This window comes from Papaver somniferum, chromosome 11, assembly GCF_003573695.1.
Source record: "Papaver somniferum cultivar HN1 chromosome 11, ASM357369v1, whole genome shotgun sequence".
NCBI lineage: Eukaryota > Viridiplantae > Streptophyta > Magnoliopsida > Ranunculales > Papaveraceae > Papaver > Papaver somniferum.
The window spans coordinates 45,303,061-45,318,572 of record NC_039368.1 but is presented as its reverse complement, the minus strand read 5'-3'; the positions used below and the strand labels follow the sequence as shown (position 1 = coordinate 45,318,572).

The 15,512-nt window shown below is 37.8% G+C and overlaps 1 protein-coding gene across 1 annotated transcript; it reads right to left on the bottom strand.

Annotated features, from left to right (window-relative positions):
* Positions 1-721: 721 nt before the first annotated feature.
* LOC113322987 (DNA-directed RNA polymerase I subunit 1-like) lies at positions 722-14,820 on the bottom strand. Its single transcript, XM_026571198.1, has 21 exons — positions 14,584-14,820; positions 14,260-14,429; positions 13,557-13,716; positions 13,081-13,389; positions 12,466-12,729; positions 12,186-12,356; positions 10,970-11,132; positions 8,130-8,323; positions 7,698-7,961; positions 7,160-7,248; positions 6,918-7,065; positions 6,618-6,836; positions 6,191-6,463; positions 5,955-6,096; positions 5,656-5,861; positions 4,477-4,679; positions 4,001-4,199; positions 3,626-3,903; positions 2,872-3,012; positions 1,687-2,497; positions 722-1,425 (listed from the first exon to the last, which is right to left on the bottom strand). Exons 1-21 carry the CDS (start codon positions 14,596-14,598, stop codon positions 895-897), a joined length of 4,950 nt encoding a protein of 1,649 aa, XP_026426983.1. The 5' UTR covers positions 14,599-14,820; the 3' UTR covers positions 722-894.
* Positions 14,821-15,512: the final 692 nt, after the last annotated feature.

Here is a 15,512-nt window from a genome sequence, read left to right as displayed (position 1 = left end):
CAAGGCATAATACATTACAATTTGTGTATATTTCAGAAAAAAAGTCTTTATTCTAGCTAGTTTTTGACATTTTATCATTGTTATGTTGACTTATTTTTATACCAACACATATAATACCTAAATATTTGGAAAATATATTTTCGATACCGTTGTTATAATGTCGTTACCTATTTGATTAGAACATTTACTTTACATGACAATGATCCAATTTTATAGTATTTTATGAGCTATTTATTTTTATTGAATGAACTTGTTAATTTTACTTGAAATAATTTCAAATAATATGTTGTCTATTTAGATTCTCGTGATAATGTCCGACTTGATGTATACCATTAAGTGATTTCAAATTGTTTATAGCACGTGTGCCACGGCACAACACGACACACTTATTCGTGTGTTGTGCTTAGCTTTTAATTAGTAAAGCACGGCGCGTCACATCACGTTTAAATCATTGGCACATCACAGCACGGCACATGGCACGTAAAGCACGCAATTTCGTGTGCCGGGTTGTGCTGGGCCGGTACGTTTTACACCTCTAGAGTCAGATCTGACTCAAAAAACAAACATATTGTGTCAGATTCAAATGAGTCTAGTGATTTCAGTCAGATTTAGACGTGTCAGGAGAAAACAAACAAAATGAAAGTCAACACTATCTTTTGGTACATCATTTGCTTCCACCGGTCACAAAGTTGAGTGTTTTAAGAAAAAGAAACCCAAAATCTCAAACTAAAGCCAAACATATGCCTTGATAAATGAAGAACGACATTTTGCATCAGAATTTATGTCCCCCACCTCACCAGTTCCGAAAAATCGGAACAAAAGTTAGATATGCTGATAACAACAGTAACGAAACAAAATTGCAGGGATTTGTAGGATCCATTTATACATACAAAATCAAAATACCTGTTGTAACAAATCAAAACTGCCCGTTCCTACTTTTACAGGCAAACCAAGGCAAATCCTTGCTGATGGTGACTCTAAATCGTCAACCTCGCCGTGATATGCAGCATCAACAATGAATTTTGCTGCCGTCTCAAAGGACATTTTACTAAAAGGTGAGGTAGAGCTGGCAATTCCATACCTGCTGAAAGGACGTATTGCACCTGTGTGGGTCATGTAATCGGCAATCAGAGTTAGGTGCCGGATGTTGACTTTAATCCCATATGCGTCAAAAACACCTTTCACTTCATTTATAATTGTAGCTCTAGCGGCTTCCACTCCGTATGTTCGAAGAACCGTGTGCATATCATTTGAGACAATATGATTGATGTCAAGATCATCTATCATGTCCCAGAAAGCACCGAAATCTACTCCGGCTGTCTGTAGTGCTGCGAGTTTAGCATCTCTGTTGTAGTCGATAACAGAGCATCGCTCTATGTTTCCTGATCTTTTTATGTAGACGTTCTTTGCTGCCTTTTCAACAACCTGTGGCAATATTTAAAACAAGTGTTTAGCATTGATCTCGTCGTATCTATGAAAGAAATCAAACTTTTAGATTATGTCAATGTGAATTCTGATCAGAATAAATCTCCAGATAAGAGGACAAATAAATCATTAATAAAAAGGACAATTGCGAACTTTCAAACTGTTGTACAGCGCAAGTACATAATTACGTGAAAGTGATAAGACCAGGAAACAAACGTGTAAGGCCAGTCGCAAGAAAATATTGGTAGATACGAATAATACCTTAGATAGTATAATATGAGGTTCATCGGTAAATCTCAAATGGACTTCAAAATCCAACCCCTTAGCTTCTACAAAGAATACTCTATCGGATTCCTTTTTCGTCCGCCTTGCTTTGGCCACCTTTTTCGGTTTGGCCGCAGATCCTGGTTCCCTCTTGTCTGATGACTTCGATGCTGGTACAGATTTTGGTTCTTCCTCAGCATCAAGTATCTGAGGTTCGCCATCCGTACCTTGGTCATTTTCTTTATTCCCAACATCATCACTTTCACTTTCCGAGCCTTCAGCATCTACATTCTCAACAAGTGAAGTCTCCGTTTCCATCCCATCTTCGCCATAATCCATCTCATCTGTAGCTTGTTCTTTTCTTTTCTGTGCATCAACACCAAGATCTTCTGCTTCGATATCATTGGCATCCCCTTCACCGTCATCAGTTTCTTCCCCTGTATTATGTGATTGCGTATTAGAATCATCCTTATCTTCCTCTTTCTCTTTCTCTTCCTCATTCACAGCTTCAGATTCTAGACCCATATTTGTAATGCCACTGACTTTGGATACCATGATCAAATGATTTTCTATAGAGTCTTCCAACTCCCTCACAAATAAAACATCTAAGGTCTGCATACAGTCTTCAAGTGTAATATCCATATAGGGTGGGAAATGTTCAGGTCCAAAGACCTTGATCTTCAGCTTAAAAACAGTTGTGACCTGCTGTTTATAAACAGAAAAGGGCACAACGTTGACCTCAATTTTCTCAATTATGTCAGCTACTGTCACCTTCTTCAACTTTGCAGCCAGGCGATCAGCATCATCTCTGCAAAAGGTTATATTCCATAAATGTAAGAGCATGCAATCCAGGCACCAAGTTGAGATCCAATCGATAATTTTGGTCATCTTAATGGGTATTTAGCAACAGAATGAACGATTGCTCCAAATTTCTTCCAATAAACAGGATACAAGCTGACAACTGTGAATTTCAAATCCTTGCATACTCTAATGATGGTTAGGCAAGGCATGGTTTGAATAAATTCATGAGCAGAAATCCTAGAATGAAGTCCGTACACAAAAATGAAATAAACAGTCGCTCCGGATAGTGATTAAGTGATACAAGCAACAGACTACATATTCTAAGTTCAAAAGCTAAACCTATTGATAGGCAAGCAATGGTTGAATGAAGTGTTCACTTACCTTGTCTTCCCCTTCCGCAAGGGGCAGGTCATAACAGGAGTCTGAATTTTCTCAGAAGCCCTCATTAGAATTTCTTGCAACCGAGGGACACCCAGAGTGACGTTCATTTCACCTTGACCGGCAAGATGGAAAGTATTGAGACTGCAAAAAAAAAACACTTCAATATTTCAATATAACGCTCAAAACATGCCAACGCAAATAAAGGAAAAGGGTGATCCTCTATAACGTAAATCATCTGCAAAAAAAACCAACTCCTAGCTGATAGTCTCTAAGTATTATACTCAGGGTCAAAGAGGGTGTCCATTAGTCTTATCAGGTTTCGTCCCCCCAGGTTGTCTCTTGTAAACGAGTTCCCCACAACTAACATCGAATAAATAGGGAAACAATCGGTGCCTATTTCTTCATGCAAATTCAACTCGCCGTGTCTAGGCTATGCCCGAGATGATCCTCGCATTGCAATATAGGGTGAGATCTGACATAAAGGTGGGACAAGTGACAAGGTTGGAGAAGGCTGAAAGATGATAACTTCCCACAAGTACTGTTCAATCGGTAGATGTTACACGCACCTAATGGCAAGGAATGAGACTACCAAAATCATGGTAATAGAAGACCGTTTATTATTAAAAGTGAGTGGTAGGTGAGTTTCAACTTAAGACCATGGGTTCAACTCCAAACGACTTTACCATCTCTACTAGAAATGCACCTACATGATGATAAAAAATAAAGAAAAGGAAAAAGAAGAAATGTATCTGACGTCATCTGAGTAGATGGCTCTCCTACGGACTGAGCAGCAAGAATACCAACAGGTTCTCCTGGTTGGGCAAGACTTCTAAAGTACTTAAGCTTCATTAACTTTAAAAAGTCCTTTTTCCTGAGCTGTAGAGATGCCCTCTGCTTCTTCGACAAACTAGAGATAAACTCATTTATTTTCCCTTCAAGGGGCTCTGGCATGTCCTTAATATAATTATTGAATTTCATTACGAGGGCATCTTCGCAGCCACCACCAAGCTTATCAAGCACAACCTCCTGATTCTGAACAGAGAACAAATACAAAAAATCTGAATGTGTAATACTAGCATTAAATTTGAGAACATCAAATGAAACAAAAAGATGACAGCAACTTTCTTACAGCAGCAAGTATATTGAATTCAGAAATGAAGCTAGTCTTATGGACATCCACACCATCTTCCCCATAACAGAACTGGACAATAGATCCATCAGAGTCACGGACAGTGTGATCATAACCGACTTTTAGACACTCAAGATTCTTTATAAGGCATCTCTGCAGGTATCCACTGCGAGAAGTTTTGACTGCTGTATCAACTAACCTGGCACCATAATTCAGTATGTTCATCAGAAAAAGGTTTCACTTTTTTCTCATCGAAAGGTTATCAATTAGAATGTTAAGGTACAGGTATTTGTTGAGTTTATTTTTTGTATCTTTATACTTGAAATTACTGCATTATGAAACTGATATCACACTGTATTTGTTAAAGTACAAAGATTGCCTTGGCAGTTGGTGGTCCAAAACCTATAATACTCTGTAAAGGCCTCTCCTTAAAACAACAGAAATTGTCAGTTATGGTAGAAAGAATTTATATTTACCCCTCACGACCAGCCATGCAATGAAAGTAATATTCTTGAGGGCGAAGACCGGTCAGAAAACGATCACTGATAAAACCTCCAGCCCGTGATGCAGGATCCCACGGGTGAAAGCAAGGCAAAGTCTTACCAGAAACCATTCTAGGAACTCGTTTACCTTCTAGCTCTTGTTGGCCTAACAAAGAGGATATCTGTGTAAAGTTAACCTGTTCATAAAACAAGTCAATGTAGCGGTGAAGTTAGCTGACGAATAAGGCGCCACACATAATTCAACCAGATCAAATTAGAACAATATCTATTATATTAGTCAAAAACACAAACACAAAAAAAGTGGACCAACTGTAAGTTGATTAAGAAAAAGTATAATAGTGATTTATAGTATTCTTCTTAAAACAGTTTTTTTCTCAGCAAGGTAAACATATAACACTACAGAATGACACTGCAGTGCCTTGCAGATTGTATGTGAACAAACGAAACAGCAGAACTTTCAAGAATTAGCAAGTGTGTTTTCACAGCATATTTACTCCACTGACAAAGCAAAACGTGTTTTCACAGCATATTTACTCCACTGACAAAGCAAACCGGAAGACACCGGCACCAATCAACCAAACTCCGTATGAAACTATGCTTTCCATCATTAGACTGAACGAGCATACAAAGAGAACTACAATGAGTAAGATTAAGATTGTAAAAAAAAAACAGTGCATGGCATTTGACATGTAAATGTAGCAACGAATGCAATAGCGTATATGTAGTACTCAATCTCACATAGATGCCAACTGCTTATAAACTAGTGCTGGTGCAATGCCAATAGCTCCAACTTTCAACTTTAAAGTAAAATTGAGAGCAGAGTAGTAAGTTTCCCTTATCTAAATGACGAACCATATATGAACAGCATTCTTGCAAATGAAGCCACACAAATTATTTACTCAAATTTGATTACTTTGACTCCAATTGAAACACAATAAGAATTGCAGTTCAACATATTCCTATTAAAAATAAAATAAGATAAAATTAAGTATTCCAAAATACTGCTAATCACCAAGAGTTTATATATTGAAAGCAGCCACAGCACTCTGGTGCTTTTGTCACTCTTTGCCCAGCTTATGTGCAAAACCAGCAGTAAAAACTTTTTACCCAAAAAATAATAGTTCCAGGTCAAGAGATTCAATTTCTACTCACCAAACCACCTTTTGCTCCAGTTGTAGTCATAAGGGAAAGACAGTTCTTTGGAAAGGGTTTCTGTAACCCCTTTGGAAACAACTCCTTGTTCACCTGTGAGGTTGTCCCGTTGAGAGCACTGGACATCATCCTATCTAAGCGGGTTGTTGCAGATTCAGCATTAGTTCGTATAGTTTTTTCGGTCTCTGCTTGTAACGTCATTGGATCTACAACGGAGACATTCCTTAACATTACGGCCAAAATGGTTTCCATCAAACACAAGTACATCACAAAGCAAAGGTAGTTAAATATAAACAAACCTATATCTCCATCAGCAGAACCAACAAACTGACAATGGACCTTTTTCCCAATTTCTTCACTTTTTTCAAGTATGCTCGTCCTTTTTGTTTCCACATCAGGTGTTATAAGAAGGTCATCCACACCACAAGTGAAACCATGCATCTGGTCATACACATAATATTGAAATGTGCATCAACTGACCAGGAAAATAATATAAAATCAAGTTCAACAATGAAACAAGACAAAATAATTGTACCTGCAAATACAGAGTAAACAATCGACTTAGAACAGACAGCAAAATCCCTGCTACATTTGAACCATAGAGCTCTTGGACAGTATGAACCAAGCCATGCTTTTCAAACTGATTCTTGTCAATCACCCCGTGCACCAACTCGTTTTTCTGAATGCGCAACATGAATTCTCCACTTGAGTTTCCAAAATATTCAGATGGTACCTTCCCAGACTTTTCAATGGTAAAAGGAGCGAGTCCTCTGGTTCGAGTAATATGGTGTAATATTGAACTTATGACCTGCAAAAAAAGCAAATAGAAACCACATCAGATTTTTCTTTTAAAATCACCACCATTCAAAAAAAAAGTGTCATTTTATAAGATCCTCTGTACTGGCAACACATAGTGTCCAGACAGAGAATGTACAGGCCCGTGTTAACAACTTGGTCTGCACCTGTTTCCCTGTCCACAACGGCTCTGGTTTCCAAATAGCAGGTGGAGCGCCTTCTAACTCATCTTCAGAATTTATCATATATATTTTTTTGCGAGATGCACCACTAGATGAATTTCGAACAGCAGCAGACACCCCAGAACTGTAAAGAAGGTAGTTGTACTCATCTCGAGTAAAAAATGTGTCCTTCTTGGTGAGAAGTACAGCACTTATGATATGGTCCTGAAAGCAAAACAATTTGAAAAATCAGTCACTTGAAGGTTGCATATGCGAGTGAGTGAACCTTGTAGGAAACTATCAAACCTGAATTAAACCCCTTTTCGGTTCACCGCTTGTTGGAACAAGGTATTGGTTATTTGCATTCACAATATGGTAACCTTCTGCACGTGAAATTTCATCTTGAGGGAAATGAACATTCATTTCATCGCCATCAAAATCAGCATTGTAAACACTACAATACATACAGCAAACTTTAAGTCCAGTACCCAAACATATGCAATGCATTTTTAAACAGTCATAAAATAGAGGAAAAAAGGATATTAAACCTGCAATTTGCGTAATGCATACGCAGTGTTTTCTCCCCCTTCAGAACACGGACAACATGAGCCATAATACTTGGTTTGTGAAGTGTTGGCTGTCAATAATAAATGACTCCAGATAAAGTGAGCCAAGAAGCAATTAGAAACACTTCTCAAGCATTATCAGCTAAGAATTCAGATAATTCCAGAGTAATTCATTTTTTCACCATAATGAACACCTGCAGTATCACTCTCTAAGTAGTTCTCTTCGCACTCTTTGGGGAAAAAATCACCTAATATAAAACGGTTTCACATGCAACAACAGGGCAGTAATATTCTCACATTCCTATTAAATAGATAGAAGAATATACACCTGATGATTATTGGTCCAACTAATTCAACAGAGGCTCATCTACGTTACTCTTCAACCACAACACTGATAGATGTAACTCAACTTGTTGGTTAAACCTAGATACACAATATACACAAACAGTGCAATATACAAAACAGAAATGTTCATCTAACAAGAGACGAACTCATTGAAATTTCTCAAGATATGCTGTACCTGTCTATTGACGAGCACTATATCTCCATCTCGTAAATGGCGGTACACCACCTTTCCTTCAAGTTCTTGCTCAACACTCCTGCCAGTTTGTGTAAGGACTCCTCTCGAAGTGGGTAACTTCCTTGCATATGCAAATCGCTTTTGCTTAGCTTTTGGCAATTTAACACTTGAATACTTATCTACATAGTGTGTAGCTCCGGGATGTTCCTCACCGCCGGTGAGGATAGCCTCCTTCAGTTTGTTAACATTCCAAGGCGTCACTCTCTGTAGAATCAAGAAATGGACAAAAATGGATCATGTTCAAGCAACAAATCCAAATATAAAGGTATACCAAGTCAGGTTGTTTGAGAGTTAGAAAGGGCGTTTCAAATTTCAATCATGAAATGAAGGCATACATGATGGTGATGAAAGACGAAAAAAGCTAAACCCCACCTCTGGATACGTCAAATTCAGCGCAAAGCAAGGAGGAATTCCAATTTCATTGACTGCTAAATAGGGATCTGGAGAAATGACAGACCGACATGCATGATTAACCCTCTTTCCCATCATTTTTTGCCGAAAAAGACCCTCCTTCTTCTCCAGCAGCTGACATATTCCTCCATTAGCCGCACTATCCTTGGCACCTCCTGAATAATGAAAAAGTTTGTAGCAAATAAGGAGATTAATTTAAATAATGCTTGAACTGTGATGTATAAATATCATATGAAAATACATATACAGACAGAAGAAAAGAGGAGAGGTTAACTATAGGAGGGAGGGTTATGAGGGAAATTACGTCTATCGGAAGAGACTACATTAAAGAGAAAAGAGAAGGGGGGGGAAATGCAGAAGTATGGAGATGCACACTGTCTGTGATCTGTTGAAGAGATAAGCCATTGAAAGGGTGAAAGAAAATTGAAATTGAACAGATCAAAGAAAACAAATTAACATTGGAATGTTTCTGATAGTCAAAACACTGGAAGGTATTAGTTTGGATGATTGGATCTCAAACAACCGTTATAGATCAGATGAAGAGACGAACAATTGACGAGGGTAAAAGAAATTGAAAATTGAATAGACCACGGAAACAAATGGAAACTGGGAGGAAGAAAAAACCACATTTTTGTATAGGTTAAACAGTGTAAGGTTTTCGTTTAGACTGCAAACAACCTTGAATCGATCTCCTGTGGATCTTACCAAGACACGTGGGCTCCCACATACAACCTCTCTAGAATAAAAAATTTAATAATCACAGTGATCAGTTTCTAGACCCCAATATGATAGATAGAGAATAGCTAAACAAGTAGAATAAAAGAACAAACAGATTGCAATTCGAACCTTAGTTTTATTGCTCAAGTGAAAGAGTTTTACAACGTTTTCCTTCAAGGTAATTTCTGCCCTAGGAGTTGTACCCTTTTTCTTCTTCTTTTTCTTCTTCATTGTGGTTTGTCTGCCCTCCTACAGGTACTCTCTTGCACCCTATTTATAGGTAGCACTACTTCTATATTCTAGTCATTCTAGGTTTTGAAACTCCCCTTTTTTTGTAATCTTCTAAAAATAGGACTCCTAAGTTTTCTTTCTAGGGTTAGGAAACTACTTCTAGAATTACTAGGAGACTGCTTCTCGGCCTATACCTAAAAACGGATCAGACCTCCCCCATTAGGAGGCTTTTGGTCCCTCAAAAGCATTGAGTTAAGATGCACGGAAGTTTAGCCTGCAGCTGCACTCTTGAGTACCACTTTGCATGCTTCAAACTTTTCCCTTTAAGACATTCTTGAAACAATACTTGTTCTCCAATTCTATACTTCACTTGAGCTAAGTCTTGCGCAACTTGTAATGATGGCGACTTATTTTGCTCGTCAAGTAGTTGGATTCCAGGTTCCACGCGCTGTTTTGGTGGTAACTTCTGCGGCTGTTGCATGGTGTCTTCTAACCCTTCTAACAACTGTTGCAGATCGTTCTTTTCGGTTTTAGTGCACTCACAAGAGTTTGCACAGACCAATTCACTAGGTTCTTTGACAACTGGTCGAACCGCGAATAGGCTAATTTTATGACTAGCGTTCACTAAGTGTTTGGTTTGTTGTGTAGCCAAATGTCGTTTCTTCTTTTCTTTATTGTAGATGATTGTGGTAGCTTGCGGACAGTCTTTCCACCATGCTGGTCTCAACTCCGGATGCAATTTCCAACATCCTTCTTTAGAGTGTCGATTCGTTTTGCAATTCTCATAATATTGATTGTTCCTTTTTGCCAATACATGATTAGTTCTCCCCTCTTTATGGACGGTTTTCACAATCCCGCCTTCTTCGGTTCTTGACTGCTCTGTAACAAACATAGCTTTCTTTCTTTTATCAATATTAGGATCTACTGATAATACTTTGTTACCCTTGGATCGAAGCCTTTCCATACATCTCCGGAAACATTGCTTACTTACCTTCTGGCTCTGATACCACTGATCAGTTTCTAGACCCCAATATGATAGACAGAGAATAGCTAAACAAGTAGAATAAAAGAACAAACAGATTGCAATTCAAACCTTAGTTTTATTGCTCAAGTGAAAGAGTATTACAACGTTTTCCTTCAAGGTAATTTCTGCCCTAGGAGTTGTACCCTTTTTCTTCTTCTTTTTCTTCTTCATTGTGGTTTGTCTGCCCTCCTACGGGTACTCTCTTGCACCCTATTTATACGTAGCACTGCTTCTATATTCTAGTCATTCTAGGTTTTGAAACTCCCCTTTTTTTGTAATCTTCTAAATATAGGACTCCTAAGTTTTCTTTCTAGGATTAGGAAACTACTTCTAGAATTACTAGGAGACTGCTTCTCGGCCTATACCCAAAAGCGGATCACACAGTATTGTATATTTAACAAGAAAGACCAAGCCAAGAACAAAGACACTAACATTAATAAACCTTGGACATTGAGGTAGCTATTTAAAGTACGACAATAGATGATAACCTTCCCTAAGACTTCTGCTGACATGGATGCAGGACATACAAAAGGTATATACAGAAACTTACTAGACAAGTGCTTTTACAATTATTCAGCTATGTTAAATGAGTACACCACTGTTTCACATGGGAAAATTTTTTATAACAACAAAACAAAAATGCCTTAGATTTCAATAAAAATTACCTAAAACATCCAATCACTGAATTAAGATATGACAGCACTGCCCTTATGTTCTACAGCTGCCTTTCACTAAGTAGCATCATACATGGTGAAACAAATAACGCCATACTTCTCAGGTGCATAATGGGAAAGAAATCAAGTAAGGGAACAAAGAGTATTAACTTTACCTTTGACAGCCTTGCTATCATATAAGACATTTACATTTTTTTGAAGTTCCCTCCATTGAGTAACAAATCGAGTGTCTTCTGCGCTATTCATGTGTGCATTGGATAATTTGATGCTGGACTCTAACACTTTACCCAACAACAAAGTTTGGGGATGATCGGTCACCTAAAATAGGATTACAGTGATACTCGTAAACAAATTTCTCATGAATGAAGAATGAAAACATAAGTATCCGAAGATTGAAAAGCTCTACATGTCAAAGTAGTTGCAATTTGCAAGTCATACATCACATTAATCCAAGAAAATACCATTGTTAAGTGCTAACAAAGAACTGATGAAATCTAAAAAAAAGCTAATTAGAATTCATGACTTTATGATATTTATTGTATATTCGATACAAAATAAAGATGACAAAAATGATATAGCATACATGCAATAGAAAACTGTGACAGGACATGACCTAGCCTAGACTATGGTTCCAAGTTGACTGATTTTCATTTACACAATTGCTGATATGACCTCCACCAAAAAATACACGAGAAAGTTGCTCGCCCAACATTTGAGAATTTATACTGAATGATTTCGCTCTAGCTATTCACACCAAAACCTCACAATAATATTGTACATAATAGGAAACCAAGTTAACACTAATCTGCTAGCTGCACTGATAATCAACTAGTTGCCCGCATCAAAACAGCATATAGATGCCATCAGTCGTGTCAATCAATAGACATGTCTGAGGCTCTGACAGAAGGATTCTATGCTCAAAAGGGGTTTGTGGGACGTTTTGAGAACAGCATATGACTTGCTCGCCCAACATTTGAGAATTTATACTGAATGATTTTGTTCTAGCTATTCACACCAAAACCTCACAATAATATTGTAAATAATAGGACACCAAGTTAAACACTAATCTGTTAGCTGCACTGATAATCAACTAGTTGGCCTCACCAAAATAGCATATAGATGCCATCAGTCCTGTCAATAAATAGCTAATCCGGAACCTTAAAGACGTATCTGAGGCTCTGACAGAAGGATTCTATGCTCAAAGTTCATTCAAGCAATAATATTATGTTTAAGGTTAAGGATATAGTTCGCATCAGTCAGTGTGAAAAGACGAATGTGGGGAAATGCCATGTCACAAATGTGGGGAAGGAAAAGCAAAAATAAGATTTCCTACTACGCATGCAGCATAAAAAAATAAAATAGAACACTCACCATAGCACCCTTAGCGGGGGGTCGGAACTTGACAGGAGCAACTAAAAGGGCTTCTATGAAGAACATAGAGTAACTACTTCTCTTCTGAGTCATTCCTTGCTGCTGAATGTCACAAATGAGGGAGCAAATTTGATTCTCATTTTCCCACACGAGCTTCATATGATCTTTCGCCTGTTGTTGCACATAATGTCTTAATGAAATATAAACAGGAAATGCCATGTTGATTCAGAATACCAAACCAAGTTAGAGCAGATGCCTGCTAGCAAGGCAAAAAATTTACCTCTGATGGTAAGAGGACACCCGAAAAGAAATTGCTTTGCTTAAGGTATTCGGAAGGAGGTCCAGATACTCCTTTGTTTCTTGATTTTTTACCAGGACTCGGTGTTCCATTATAGACAGATCCAGCTGATTCCATGTCCTCGGAATCTGAAACACCGGAATGCCTTACCTCTCCAATCACATCTTGTTCAGCTCCATCATCAAATGATTCGTTCAGCTCAACTCCTTGTATAACATTTGCTCGAGTAGAAGCTTTTGACATGTTCTACAGGGAAAATCAACAAACAACAAAGTGGTGATCAAGTGAATTACTAGAAAACCGATACCTCAACAATCTACGCACTAGCAAGACGGTTATAACAGGTTACCTATATTTGCATAGTTGCATCATAATATTATTTCCAAAACATAATAACGATTACAGAATTAAGATAGACCGATTATTATTTCCCTTTTGGAGGCATTACCTTGAGGTTCTTAATGCCGGACCTATTACAGCTTTCATGGCAGGCAAGGCAATTTATTGATTTGCACAAAATATGAAATGAATATAATAGTTCTTAGTCATGCAGGTTTCTAACAATCCAATACAATGGAGCACTACTGGAAAACATACCATGTAGAACCAACCAAAAGTTGGACAACTGATTCTGGGATTTTTTGCGGAACACCTACGGCATGCACTTGGCTTAGACCCCAATAAACCGTCCAGCACAGACATAGCCTCAGAATATTGAAGTGACGTCCAGTGGTGCTGCTCGGAATTCTGATTGTTGTTATACCTCACCTCGGATGGCTTGCTGGTGCATGCTGTCTGGTCAGCATCACTTTCCTCCCATGCAGAACACTCAGCCATATCTAAGTTTTTGGCCCCGGTAATATCACCCTTCTTAATAAGTTCAAGTTGAGCAACACACTTTTGAACCTAAAATAGGGAAACGAAAAGATTATCATAATGTCTAGGATAATGGAAAAGACATAGCCCAGGAAGTTTAGCATCTCAGACCAACTTCATTGTTGTTTCTGCATTCTCAATAAATAATTAAAAAAAAAAACATCATTCAGCAACCTCTTATATCTAGAGCAAAGTACCTTTTCCTTTTCTATCCTAAAATGTTTGCAAAAGAAGCAAGTCCTTTCGAGCAGTTGGAAGAGAGTCCTGACCAACAGGGGATTGTAGACTGGTACCGCAAGGTCAATATGGCCACAATGACCAGAACACTCAAAATAAGTCTGGCCACATGATCCACAACTATAAAGAAGTAAATAAGTAACTGTATCAGTCACCAATTAACCAATAATCAACATAGAACAAATTCATCACATTTTGAGATATGAATCAGATGATATGTAAAGCAAACATACGAATTGGTTGTATCCCATTTCAAGTCACAAAATGAAATAAAAAAATGGGTGATTATGTAGGATTAGGAAGGAACTTCCAGATGTGGCTCGATCAATTTTGGTGTTCAACCTTCCCATATCCCTGGGAAATGCACAAGTTATGCTTACTAAGGTACACAGCAATGAAACCATTTTCACAATCCGAAACCCACATTTCATTTCCAACTAAATGTCTCATTTCGAGATTGTTTGTCTTTGCTAATGAAAACTGATTGTGAACAGTACCCACTTCTCTTGTAATACCCAAACCATCATTGCACATTTTTAAGAGATTATGTAACTAACTGAAATTAGGCCCTATATATGACATTAACTGAAAGTAAACAACCTTGAAAGTGCCACATGAAACAAGAAACAGTTTGAATCAGTTTGAGAAAGAGAGAGAACATACAGTCCTTTATCCTCTAAGGGTCCCATTGCAGGATCATACAAGCCATTGGGATAAGCTACGTCCAGGTTAGTATAAAGAATGGGGCATGTAACCTTCTTCCTACTCATTTTTCTAACCTCTTCATCTGTTAAAAAGCTGAAACTAACAGACTCTACTGCCTCCGTAGCACCCTGCATCAAAACAAAACACATACTCAAACCCTAGAAAAAAAAACTAACAAATGATATCAACTGTAAACAACATAATTACCATTCTGAAACTAAGCGAAAAGAAAAAGAAAATGAATTTTGACCGAACGGCAGAAATAAAACACTTCGAACTCACCTCTGTAGTAGTCATCTAGGCTACTTCTTCTGAAGATTGTGATTTCAACGAATATGTCGAATCGATATATAGGTAAATAAATACTGATCAAGAAACAGACAGTTTAAATTCTAGGGTTTCAGAAAACGAGAAATTCAGAGGCGGACGGAGAAACCCAATTCGTGTTTGAAGGTTTCGTCCACAATCCAAAGGGGTTTGGCTGCTCGTCTCAAATGGGAGACTGCCTTTCTTCTATTATTTTTTGTCTACCTATAAAACCTTGTTAAACCCTAGACGCACTGTAACTTTATTTTTGTTCCAAGCATGTTACAGTGGCGGCATGGTTTATTAGAGGAGCGGCGGTGTGATAGTAATGTCTCTCTAGTTGGTTAGGGGATGTCTTATAAGGGGTGTAAATTGACTAGATTATCCTCCCCATTTTTTAACCTAAATCAAAGCTAAATTGAAAATTTGTTTTCTTTCTCGTTCTCTTCTCCTCCTCCCATCAACCGTAACCTCCATTAAAACTCAAAATTTCATCGTCTTCGATTAATCGACGATTCGAAAATTAGTCAACTGTAGTGTAATGATTTATATGAGGTATATTTTGAAAACCCAGTTACGATTTGGTTTATTTTGTTCGATTTAAGTTTAATTTCTATCAAAAATTAGGGTTTTAGTTGAAATTTGAAGTTGAAATTTGAAATTGAAATTTCTGGATTTATGTGAGTTACGGTTGATTTTAACTCAATTACGAACCGCAACTGGAGATTTTGATGTTGTGACGGTTGGTAATAGTTCAATTACCAACCGTATGTTCTTATATCTAAGAATTTTCTTCAGTTACGGTTGGTATCGAGCATTTGGTTACCAACCGTAACTGAGTTACGGTTCGTATCGAGCATTTAGTTACCAACCGTAACTGGTTTTATGATTGGGTTTTTTTCAAA

What these genes read in the sequence shown, in the direction of transcription:
- LOC113322987 (XM_026571198.1), bottom strand. An exon ending in CTTTTGGTTGGTTCTACATG is followed by an intron (nt 12,730 to 13,080) that starts GTATGTTTTCCA and finishes TTTTCCCTGTAG; the next exon opens with AACATGTCAAAAGCTTCTAC. An exon ending in TTGCGGAAGGGGAAGACAAG is followed by an intron (nt 2,498 to 2,871) that starts GTAAGTGAACAC and finishes AACCTTTTGCAG; the next exon opens with AGATGATGCTGATCGCCTGG.